This window comes from Monodelphis domestica, chromosome 4 (genome assembly GCF_027887165.1).
Source record: "Monodelphis domestica isolate mMonDom1 chromosome 4, mMonDom1.pri, whole genome shotgun sequence".
Taxonomy (NCBI): Eukaryota; Metazoa; Chordata; class Mammalia; order Didelphimorphia; family Didelphidae; genus Monodelphis; species Monodelphis domestica.
Window position 1 is genome coordinate 90534310 of NC_077230.1, and position 13192 is coordinate 90547501.

At 41.7% G+C, this 13192-nt stretch overlaps 1 protein-coding gene across 8 annotated transcripts in view; it reads left to right on the plus strand.

Moving 5' to 3' along the window:
• KALRN (kalirin RhoGEF kinase) overlaps positions 1 to 13192 on the plus strand; it is a 1009634-nt gene that overhangs the window by 898088 nt on the left and 98354 nt on the right. For all 8 annotated transcript variants that reach the window (XM_056793558.1, XM_056793560.1, XM_056793559.1 and 5 more), the window contains one exon: positions 7127 to 7257. In XM_056793558.1, coding sequence (XP_056649536.1) covers positions 7127 to 7257 — 131 coding nt within the window. The remainder of the gene's footprint in view (positions 1 to 7126; positions 7258 to 13192) is intronic.

A 13192-nucleotide genomic window follows, 5' to 3' on the forward strand; every position in this document is an offset into this window, starting at 1 on the left:
ACCTGGGGCTAACCCCTTCATGGAAGGAAGGGAGGAAGGGAGGAAGGAAGGGAAAGGAAGGGGAAGGAAGGAAGGGAAAGGAAGGAAAGTGAGGAAAAGAGGGAGCAAGTAGATTGAGGAAGTAAGAGAGGCCTATTATGTGCAAAGCAGTATGCTAAACTCAAAATAGAAAGGTCTGACAGCCATACTCTCAGGGAGCTCATATTCAAATATGGGAGACAACACATGGAGACAGTTTCAGCTACAAGCTAAAATCTGCTTCCCTGCAACTTTCAACCACTAGGCTAAGTTCTGCCTTTTTGGGGTCAAGTAGAATGAATCTAATCTCTCTTCCACACATTGTTATTATTGTCCTGTCATGCCTGACTCTTCACAACACCATGGGCCATAGCTATACATGAGATTTTCTTGGTGAGGATACTGAGTTGTTTGCCTTTTCCTTCTCCAAAAGAGCTATGAAGGAATATCAATTCCCTGAAAACAGGAACTGAGCTATTTTGTTTCTTTATAGCTCTAGTCCTTAGCACACAGTAGGTTTGATCAATGTTTCTTGAATAAATTGAATAAAATAGCTTGGATTACACTACATTGCCGGTTGGAAAGCATTAGCCATTCTTAATTTTTCCCATGGGGCAGATTGATCATCCAGGCCTTTACTTCTCCCTCTTTCTTCCTTTTTGCCTTCTAATTCTCTTTGCATATAACCAAAAGCAGTGATAGCCGACTTTTTAGAGACCAAGTGCCCAAACTGCAACCCTCACACTGTATGTGAAGCCCCTACCTTATTCCAGACAGGGAAGAGAGAGAGGAAGTGTTCCCATTGGGCTGCTGGGTAGAGGGGTGGGTGATGTGAGAAATGTCCTCAGGCAGGGTGGAGAAGGAGAAGAGAGCAACCCCCCTCCAGCACATGTACCATAGGTTTGACAACACAGCCCTAAAGGTTCTTCTGCTTAGTTACTTCAGAAAAGAGTCAAGGGTGGAAGACTTGAAATTGTGTTTCTAGGACTCCATCTTCAGTGGTTTTTGTTCATTGTGCTGTTCATATGCCTAATATCCTGCTGTTTCCCCTACCATTACCACCCAGTTGTTAGTATTTCCTCCCTTAAAAATTACTTTTTATGACTGTGACTTTATATGTATTTTGTATTTATATGACTCCATGTTAAATCTCCCCAATAGCTGTTTCGTTTTGGTCTTTCTAACTTCAACTTGTGACCCAGTGCCTGACATATCCTGGGTGCTTAGTCATGAATGGGTATCAATGACCTGGATTGAGCAAGATGCAAGGGAACAATCCCAATGCGCTGGTCTCCGAAGCCACATGGAGACAGAGGCAGAGCTTCTTCCCAGGGAATGTAATCCAATGAGAATTTCCAGGTAAAGATTCTTTGAAAGGACTAACAAAATTTGGTAAACCTTTAGCCAACTTGATTAAAAGGAGAAGAGGCCAGAAAATCACATCAACAAAATTGTAACTGAATAAGCTAAAACCACAACATGACAAGAAGAAATAAAAAGAATTATCAGAATATACTACACACAGATATAACAAAATGGAGAACACAGAAGAAATAGAAGAATAACTTCTAAAATATCCGAACTAACAGAAGATCAAATAGAGGCCTCATATAATAGCCCAGGCTCAAAAAAGAAAATAGAAATTACCTGAAAAGGAAACAAAACTAGCTACCAAAGGGGGGGGGGGCTAGGACCCTTTGCTCTTAATGTGTTAAGGAGAAGTCTTTCAAATGTTTAAAGAATAATTAGTATTGATTCTATACATATTGTTCTCAAAAACCAAGGAAAAAACACTTTCAGACTTTTTTTAGAGGAGGAGGGGACAAATATAGCCCTACAAGCCACCTAAGGAACAGTGGATAGAATTCTGGGTTGGAATCAGGAAGACTCATCTTCCTGAATTCAAATCCAGCCTCAGGATCTTATTAGCTCCATGACATTGAGCAAAATCACTTATCCCTATTTGCCTCAGTTGGGGGGCAGAGTCAAGATGGAGGCTTAGAAAGCAGCAAAAGTTCAGACCTTGTGAGGTTACCGATACAGACTGAATGCTCCAAGGGCACCGAAATCCAAGCTGAACAACAGGACAGAAGCAGGGAACCCTCCTTCTGGACTCAAATCAAAAGGTACGCCCCCCAAAAGCCAGAATCCAAGAATACTCAGGGCTAAGGGGAAGGCAGAGGGTAGGTCCCAGGACCCCTCCCCCACAACCCAGAGCGCTGAGCCTGCGGCAGCAGCGGAAACCTCTGAGCTGGCAAAGGTGCTGGTTTGCAGGGTCTACCTTGGGAGCAGCGGGGCGCTGGACTTGGAGCATCTAGCTTGGACAGCGGGGAGGAAGCCAGGGAGAAACAGGGCCGAGGTTGGATCCCTCCATCGGGCTCCAGCCTCACCTTTGCCTCGGGGCACATCCAGACCAATCCAGTTAAACATAATTCCATCAGAACTCCTCAGAGTTTAGGGAGGCGGGCAGAGGCACTTGTGGACAGCGGAGAAGCAGCTGGAGAGAACTGGAGAGAGCCTGGGCGGCCCAGCCTTCCAGGAGTCTTCAGAGCCTCAGAGCTTCATACCACATACAGCCCAACCCAATTGAATTCAATCCAATCAAAAGCCTCCAGAGGACAGGGAAGCTAACATTCCTCCCCTAGAGACTGTACCAAGAGATCTGACAAAGCTCCAAGAGGGGAGACTGACAGCCCCAAAACCAAAACAAAATGAGAGGAGCAAGAGCACCGCCAAATACGGGGAGCAAAGAAGGGGTAAACTCGAGCAAACAACAGAAAAAGAAGAAAGAAATTACAATAGACAGCTTCTGCACAGGTAATGAGCAAAGAGCGAATGAAACAGATGGGGAGGGATCAGCAAAGGAAAAATCAGAAATCCCAGCGAATTGGATACAGGCTTTGGAAGAACTCAAAATGCAATTCAAAACACAATGAAGAGAGGCTGAAGACAATTGGGAAAAGAACTTAAAAACTAAGATAAGTCATCTAGAAACAGAAAACAGTGTCTTGAAAGCCAAAATCAACCAGCTAGAAAATGAGGCAAAGGAGATGAAAGATGAGGCAAAGCAGATGAAAGATGAGGTGAAGAAGATGAAAGATGACCTCCAAAGAAAATCCGACCAAAAGGAAAAGGACGACCAAAAAACTAAGGATGAAATCCAGTCTTTAAGAACCAGAATACAACAACTAGAATTAAGTGACCTCACAAGGCAGCAGGACTCTATAAAACAAAACCAAAAGAATGAAAAAATTGAGGAAAATATGAAGCATCTCATTCACAAAACAGAGGATTTAGAAAATCGTTCAAGGAGACACAATTTAGGAATTATTGGCCTACCAGAAGACCATGACAAAAGAAAAAGCCTGGACATTATATTACAGGAAATTATTAAAGAAAACTGCCCCGAAATCCTTGAACAAGAGGGAAAAGTGGAGATTGATAGAATCCACAGATCACCTCCTGTACTTAATCCCCAACTGACAACACCAAGGAATGTTATAGCCAAATTCAAGAACTATCAGACCAAAGAAAAGATATTACAAGCTGCCAAGAAGTCATTCAGATACCAAGGAACCACAGTGAGGATAACTCAGGATCTGGCTGCATCCACACTGAAAAAAAGAAAGGCATGGAATACGATATTCCTATTTGCCTCAGTTTTCTTATCTGTAAAATGAATTGGAGAAAGAACTCTGTCAAGAAAGCCCCAAATGGGTTCACAAAGAGGCGTACACAACTGAGCAAATAGTCCTATATCCCTAACCTAGGGGAAATAAAGCAGCGAAGGACTCTAGAGAAATATGATTAATGGATATCAGTCCAACAATTTAAAATAAAATCCTGTCAAAATCCTGTTGCCATCTGATTCTGTCTCACCTCTGCCAGTAACACCAGCATTCAGCACAGTGTCTAGCACATAGTAAGAGCTTTACAAGTGGTAGCTATTATTATTAATAACAGTTATTTTAACATGCTCCTACAAACCTCTCACATCTATCTCCTTTAATTCATTCGCGTCCTATGAACCTATTTCAGGCTCTACCTTCTCCCTCTTCTAATCAGACTTCTCCAAAGCTACCAAGTATTCTCCCTAAAACACAATTCTGAGAAGGCTATTTCCCTCAGTGGTTCTTTTGCCTCTGAAATAAAGTACAGATTCTTTAACTAGACTTCCATTTATTTATTTTAAACCCATACCTTCTGTCTTAGAATTGATACCAAGCATCATTTCCAAGGTAGAAGAGTGGTGACTTGCCCAGGGTCACATACCTTACAAGAATCTCAGGACAGATCTGAACCTAGAGCTTCCCATCTCTAGACCTGGCACTCTCTCCACTGAGCCAGCCACCTAGCTACCCCTTCAACTAAACATTTAAAGCCTTTCACTTCAACTTCCCTTCATAGATTTATTTCATATGACTCCCCTTCACATATTCTGTTCCAATCAAGGCAACCTACAAGCTGCTTTCCAAACCTGCCACTCTAGCTTTCACCATCACCACCTTTGCAGAGCTTGTCCCTCATGCCTGCTATGCACCAGCTCTTGACCTCCACTTCTTAGAATTCTCGTTACCTCCAGGGCTCTGCCCATGTGTCCTCTTCTAAATGAGGCCTTTTCTGTTCCACTGGGTGGTTAGGGCTCTCCTCAAATTATCTTGAATTTACTCACCTATTTATATATCATATGCCCCAGAAGAAGGTAAGCTTCTTGAAGGCATATTATTATTCTACTTTTTGTTTTTGTACCTAATTCTAAGCAGGTATGTGGCAAAAGTAGATAGAGCACTGGGCTTGGAATCAGGAAGGCTCATCTTCCTGAGTTCAGATCTGACCTTAAACACTTAGTAGCGGTGTGACCCTAGGCAAGTCTCTTAACCCTGTTGGCCTCCAATTCTTCAACTGCAGAATGAGAAAAATAACAGCACCTACCTCTCAGGGTGAGGATTAAATGAGAGAATATTTGTAAAGCAGTTAGCCAGGTCATGGTACATAGTAGGCTCTATAAATGCTTATTCCTTTTACCTATTCCCATTCATTATCTGACCCTTGTCCCAAAAGACATTCAGCTACCCATCTACCTACATCCTTATGAGAACTTCCTGCTGCTTAACTTTTCTAAATAATAAAATGGTGATTGTCACCTGCAAACTTGACAATGTCATGTTTAATGGCTTCTTCATGATGATTTATAAAATGGGGTGTAAGACTCATTTCAGAGCTATATAATCCTTTAAGTGCTATCTTAAATGTGTTGTTATTGTTTTTATTATTACTTTGTAATTTACATATTATTATTACCTTGGTTGGGGCAGCTACATGGTGCAATAGATCAGTGATGGCAAACCTTTTAGAGACCAAGTGCCCAAACTGTAACCCTCACACTGCATCTCTGCCCCCCCAATCCCCTTACCCCAGACAGGGAAAGGAGGAAGCACTCCCATTGCCTGCTGGGAAGAGGAGTGGTTCATGTGATAAATATCCTCAGGTGCAATGGAAAAGGGGAGGGGATCAGCCCCCTCCAGCATTGCACCGTAGGTTTGCCAACATGGCAGCAGATAGTGTCAAGCCTGAAGTCAGGAAGACCTTCCTTAGTCCAAAGCTGATCTCAGATACCAGCTGTGTGACCCTGAGCAAGCTACTTATTCCATTTGCCTCAGTTTCCTCCTCTGTAAAATGAGCTAAAGAAGGAAATCCATTATCTTTGCTATGGAAACTTCTCATGGGGTCATGAAAAGTTATACAAGTTTGAAATAATCCAACAACAAATAAATCTATCTCCACAATCAACTTTGTTCTCTTGAGGGGAATTTTTTTCTACTTTCTGAATGCTTCCATTGTATTCTAGTATCTCTGAATCTTGTACCCTAGTAAGGGAGATAGGTTAGATGGTATTTACATATGCATATTACATACATATGAGGAAATCACAACATCAAAATCTAAAATAACTTGCTAATGGCAGAGCCAATGCTAGAATCTGGGACCTTTGACACTCTAGAAGTGAAGCTCACTATAATAAAAAGAACTCGGTCAAAAGATATGGGTTCACATTTATTACCTAGAGCAAGTCCCTTATCCTTTGTCCAACTTTAGTTTTCAATCTATAAAAGGGGGATAATTACCTATCTCACAGGAATATTGAATTTTGGCTTATGAGTGGGCAATTTTCAGATGAAATCAAAGCTGTCTATAATCATATGAAATAATACTCTAAATCATTTTTGATTAGAGAAATTCAAATTAAAACAACTCTGAGGTACTCATACCTATTAGATTGGCTAATATGATAGAAAAGAAAAATGATGACTGTTGGGAAAGATGTGAAAAAATGAGGACACTAATGAATGCACTGTTGGTGGAGTTGTCAATAGATCCAACCATTCTGTGCACACCCTTTGACCTAGCAATCTCAAGACTAGGTCTGTGTCCAAAAAGAGATTTTTTTTCTTAAAAAGGAAAAGGACCTATATGTACCAAAATGTTCTTTTTGTAGTGGCAAAGAATTAGAAATTAAGGAAATGCCTTTCAACTAGGGAATGACTGAATAGATTATGATATGTGATCATGATGGAATACTATTGTGCTATAAGAACTAAGGGACAGGATGGTTTCAGAAAACCTGGGAAGACTTATATGAACTGATACAAAGTGAATTAAACAGAAATGGGAGAACATTCTACAGTAACAGCAATATCATATGATGATCAAATGGGAATGCTTTAGATTATTGTCAGCAATACAATTGTCTGAGACAATTCCAAAGGACTCATGATAAAAAATTGCTCTCCACCTCCAGAGAAAGAATGGATGGGCTCTGAATGCAGATCGAAGCATACTCTTTTTTTTAAACTTCCTTAATTTTTCTTATGTTATTTTTCATCCTCTGTGTCTTCCTTTGTAACATGACCAATATGGAAATGTTTTTAATGACATCACATGGGGGGAGAAGAATTTATCAATGTTCCATTTTGGTTTAAACTACAAAGTACAGCTACTGATCTCCAAGCGAACTGTAATTGGGGAATGGAGAGGAGGAAAAGAATTTGTTATGATGCAACTCTATTTTAGTACACTTTCCTAAGGATGTATTTTCCTTGATTTTCAGAGCCTAGAAGGAGGTTCTTATCGAGGGAGCTTGAAAGACCCCACAGGTTGTCTGAATGAAGGGATGACTCCACCTACACCACCTAGGAACTTGGAAGAGGAGCAAAAAGCCAAAGCCCTAAGGGGCAGGATGTAAGTAAATCATGGTGGACCTGAGAGCAGGTTGAGAAAAAGAGAGAATGCTTCTTCAACATATTGAAAAGTGGGGATTAGAATGATGTTTTCCAAAGTAAATCGTCGTGGGACAAAGTCAGGGTAAGAAACAAGGGACATTATAGCACAGGGGGCAGGGGGATGCGTCAAGAGATTTTAAGAAATATTATTTCTTTTGTTTTTTTAAACCCTCATCTTCCATCTTAGAATCAATACTATGTATTGGTTCTAAGGCAGAAGAGTGGTAAGGGCTAGGCAATGGGAGTTAAGTGACTTGTCCAGGGTCACACAGCTAGGAAGTGTCTGAGGCTAGATCTGAACCTAGGAATTCCTGTTTCTAGACCTGGCTCTCAACCCATCAAGTCACTTAGCTGCCCCCTAAGGTATTATAGCTTTTACATTTGGAACAATTTATTGGTACCTTTAGTTTTGACATAACCTGTATTTCTAAATATATTTGTTGTACCTCTCTTACCCAACAAACCATTGTTGGTAACAATTATTTACAAAGCAAAAGTAGGGATAGCTAAGTGATTCAGTGGATAGAAAGCTAGACCTGGAGATGGGAGGTGATAGGTTCAAATCTGGCCTCAGATACTTCCTAGTTGGTATGACCCTGAATAAGTCATTTAACACCTATTGCCTAGCCCTTACTGCTCTTCTGCCTTGGAACCAATACCAGTTCTAAGAAGGAAAGGGTTTAGAAAAATAAAATCAAAGGAAAAGGAAAAAAAAAGGTAGACCAGCAAACCAAATCAAAATATCCCCCAGAGTCAAACAGTACCATGTTCCCCCACTACTGAAAAGAAGGGAGGAAGATATATTTTTTGCTCCCTTCTAAGGGACCAGTTTAGGTCATTATAATTACACAGAGTTCAATTTAAAGACTTCTTCCCACTTGCATCATTGTAGTCCTTGGGTCTCTTTTCCCGGTTCTCTTTATTCGCTTGGTTTCAGTCGATAAAAGTATATTTCTCGGAATTCTTCATCTTCATTTGTTTCTTAGGGCACAGGAATATTCCATTACATTCATGTATCACAATTTATTTAGCATAAGTGGACATTTTCAAGCCCAGAAACTTCTAATGTCCACAGCACTGAGGCTTTTGTTTGGTAATAAGTCAAGCTGTGTGTGTGTGTTACAAAAAAGGCTCAGAGCCCCTGCTGGCCCATAATAGCCTCGAACCACCAGACCTTGCCCTGGAGCTACCCAGTCCCTTGGCTAAGTTCAGCAGGTATCTTTCCTTCCAAATAATGTTGTCATTCAGACTTTCCTGCTTCTGAGCATTGACTAAAAAGAAAAAGAAGAAATACTTAAAGCCTAGAAATTAAGGACTTTTTAGACTTGGTTGGCTCATGTTTAAACAGAAGCCTTATCAGCAGCGTCACTGTAACCCAACCCTAGAAACTGTAAATAGCCAGAGAAAGGAGAAGGGAAAAGGAGAAGCCTTGGGACCTCTGACCCTGGAGTCGAGAAATCCCCAGGCAGGAGACGAAGTCCGCGCACATGCCAAGGAGTGGCTGATGACTGAAGTGAAAGACCACAGGGGAAAAGTGAACTAGTTGGGCACTCCAAATGCCAACAGGCATTGTCTCAATAATGTACAATAATGCTTCCTCATATTCCAAGGCTGGTAAGCACCTACACGTTCCAACTCATTGTATTAGGGCAATAGTGTAAATTCAAATGGAAGAACCCTTGCCATGTAGAGACTTAGAAAACCATAAATTAACACTGTTGTATTGTGTAGGGCAGCTAGGTAGTCTGGTAGATAGAGCACCAGGCCTGGAATCACAACGACTTATCTTCTTGAGTTCAAATCTGGCCTTGGACATTTACTAGCTGTATGACCCTGGACAAGTCACTTAACCTTGTTTGCCTCAATTTCCTTATCACTAAAATAAGCTGGAGAAGGAAATAGCAAACCACTCTAGTGCCTTTGCCAAAAGACCCCAAATGGGGTCACAGCGAGTCAGACACAACTGAAAAAATAACTGAACAACAGCAAATGTATTGTATTTTTAGTTATTTTGTTAAACATTCCCAGTTACATTTTAACCTGGTTTGGGCTCTCCTCTCGGACTAAATTTAATACCTCTGTATTAAAGGATCTTTGCCTCATGGGAACAAGCCTTAGGTCCAATTTTATAACTTGTCATTGATAAAAGACTATAGGAACGTAGCTCTTCCAGCTTCCTCTGGACCAGAGTTTGTGGGACTTGCCACGGGCAAAAGAAAGAAAAATTGCCAGTTACATATCTGACCCCATCTGAGCGGGAGCTTGTCCAGTAAGAGAGAAGGATATCCGTGAGACAGTTCCCAAGTATACCCCTTGGTGCTATGCATGATAGATGTGTTCCAGAAAGTTGTATCGAAGTTGAATTTTATAAATAAAATTTTTATTTAAGTGAACTAGGGGAGCTTTCTATAACCTGGCAATGAAACTTTTTGCATTGCGAATAATCAAATCGCCTTCTAGGTTTTGTCATCTTGGTGTTACTGAATTTTCTCAGAGTAGGTCAGCTTGGCTGAGTCACTTCATTTCCCTTCCTGAGCCTCAGTCTCCTCCTTTGTCAAATGGGGCTGTTGGACTAGAGGGACCTCCAAGATGCCCCCTGGAGCTCTAGAGATCTGGTGCTAAGTACCTTAGTAACACAGGCTGCTGCTGACTCATCCTCTTCATTTCATCCCCATCAGCTCCTCGCCCCTCCTGAGTATTTCAGGGTCATATAGATGAGTGAGAGGCAAACCTAAATTCATATTCTGACCTCGGTGAAGTAGAAGATATGTTTGTAATGAGGCTGAAAGGATTGGGCGCACCTTGGGCTCTGGGCATGTTGGTCCATTTAGCAAAGTCGGTCACGGTTCTTAGGAACGTGGGCCTTTTAGGCTGGAAGGGCTGTTGAGAGGTCATTCAAGTAACCACATGGCTTCCTAACAGGGCTTTTTGTTCCAAAACTGTGCCCATCTCTTGATTATTTCATCTGCCTTCTTCTCTGGGTCTCCCTTACCTCCTCCCTAAAGAGAATTAATCTAGTTTCTCATTTCACGCACATTGCTGGCACAAAGTTCTTTCTTTTACCTATCCTAAATATATCCTGCTGCAGCTTAAGGCTAAGTGGTCTTGCTCAGCCTCCAGTGGAGACAAAGAGATGGTCACTACTTTCTTTCCTAGAACTACTCCATGGCACAGCAGCTGAGTGTGCAGCATAATGCTAGGACAGGATGGGATAAGACATTCTGCTTGATAATGGTGGCATGTGGGAAATAAGGTACTAGACATGATCCAAGGGATGAGGATGGCAACAGGAGATTAAAAGGCAGCTAGGAGGCCTGGAAACAGGAGGTCCTGGCTTCAGATTTGACCTCAGACACTTCCTAGCAGTGTGACCCTGGGCAAGTCACTTAACCCCCATTTGCCTAGCCCTTACTGTTCTTCTGCCTTAGAACTAATGTTTGGTATCAATTCTAAGACAGAAGGTAAGAGTTTTGTTGTCTTTTTGTTGTTTCTTTTAAAGAAAAATAAATGATTGTGCTAGGACTAGAGAAGATAAAGTTTGGACAATATCTCTGCCTCCTGGGGTTTATGGTTTTATAGCAGAGCATAGCCCGTGCACAAATGACTAGGATACTGCTTTCTGCTGCTGTAGCAGAAGTCTGATTTTGGAGTCAAAGGACCTGGGTCTGATTCCTGGTTCTGCCACTTTGTTTCTATGGGATTTTGAGCAAGCTGCTTGATTGCTTTGTTCTCAATTTCTTCAGCCTAAGAAATGAGGGGGCCACACCTCTGCCAAGTGTCTCAGACAGAGACAAGCTAAATGAGAGCTGAGAAAAGGGAAAGGTTGGTACTGACTATAGACAGCAGGGTCCACTTCCTGGTGGAGGTGCTGTGGAAAATGCCCTTTGAATCACAAGTAAGCCTTCAGAAGGCAAAGAAAGGAAGAGATGACAGGGAATTAGTGCAAAGACAGCTGAAGGCCCTACTACATTCAAAGGAAAGGAAGGAAGAAGGAAATGAGCCTTTTCTAATTCTAAGTGGATAGCTAGGTGGCACAGTGGATAGAGTGCTGGGCTTGGAGTTGGGAAAACCCCTCTTCTTGAGTTCAAATCTGGCCTCAGACACTTATTAGCTGTGTGACCCTGGGTAAGTCACTTCATCCTGTTTGCTTCAATTTCCTTATCTTTCAAATGAGCTGGAGAAGGAAATGGCAAACCATTCCTATTACCAAAACAGGATCACAGTCAATACAACTGAAATGACAAAACAATAACAAAATGTGCCAGGTACTATGCCAAGTACAGGCAAATACTTTACAAATCCTATCGATCCTCTGAACAACCCTGGAAGAGTTGGTGCTGTTATTAACTCCATTTTATAGTTGAGAACACTGAGGTGGAAAAAGTGAATTATTTAGGGTGATACAGCTAATAAGTGTCTGAGGTTGGATATGAACTTGGATCTTCTTGATTCCAGGCCCAACGTTATCTTCTGCACCACCAGCTACCTCTGTCCAGGTTGGTTGGTGTGTAAATTGAATGCAAGATAAGGCAGGGTGGTGCCAAGTTGAAGGAAGCCTTGCATGCCAGGTGAAGAACACTGAACTTTATTTAATTGGTCATAGGGAACCACTAGGAATAGTATGCCTCATGTCTAAGGGTGCTGCTTTGGTCTTTGGTTTTTTGCGTGTGGAAAGCATGGGAAATCTCTTATAAAGCTATTATGTTAGTCCAAGTGGATGGATGGTAGTGATGGCGTGTGTCAGGATTGCAGCAGAGGAGAGAAAGGATAGAGCCAAGAGTTTGTTAAGGAAGAGTCAATAGGGCTTAAGAGCCACTTGGATGTGAGATATTAGAAAAAAGAGAACGCCAAGGTTTTATGCAGATGAGCTAGGAATTGGTGAAAATAATGAATTCATTAAAATACAAAGTCAGTTTGGGAGTATAAGCAGTCAACAGAGAGCCAATCCATAAACACAGTGTGATACAGTGGAAAGAGCATCGATTCTGGAATCAGAGTTCTTGGATCCATATCTTGTCTTTGTTGCTTAATAACTTGGATAACCTTCAAAAAGTCATTTAATATCTCTAGGTCTTGATTTTCTCATCTGCAAAATGAGAGGGTTGGGCCAGATAGCCTACCCTGAGGGGTTGTACTGAGGTCCCTTCTCCTTCTACGAGCCTATGAACTTGCTTTTGAACATGAAGCCTTGAAGGTTCCAATGGGACATTTAGGTAGAATTGGTTTGTTGGAGATGTAGGTCAAAAGAGTGGTCAGGGCTGGAAATAACTGATGTGAGAAGGAAGCCCTCTACATAGAGATGGTAACTGAAGCCGTGCACATAGAGAAGAGAAGGCTAAGAAGGAGTTAAACTGGCCTTAATCATTTGAAGAGGCATTTGGGGCTCAATGGTTATAGCACTGGGCTTGACCTCAGGAAGACCTGAGTTCAAATGTGGCCTCAGATTCTTCCTAGCTGTGTGACCTGAGGCAAGTCACTTAATTCATTTAACCTCTGATTACCTGACAAGAAGGACCTGCTGGAAAAGGAAAAGGCAACCCACCACTCTGGTATCCTTGCCAAGAAAACCCCATGGAGAGTTATGGTCCATGGGATCACAAGAAGACAGGCATGACTGAACAACAATCAGGACATTTGATGATAGGCAGTAAAACTCCAGAACAGCTGGTCATAAAGGACAGAGCCTAAGAGGAATGACCCTAAACTGCAGCTGGAGAGATTTGGGGAACTTCCACTTCTCTAATGGCCCTTACTTCTAGGACCAGACTCTAGGGGGTCAGGACTTACCATCTGCAGAATTCCTTTGCCAGTTAATTAGGGATTGCCTTGTAGTGTTTCCTTAACTTTTTCTTTTTGATCATAAGCAGCCAAAGATTTGGATGGCAGTTTCATTT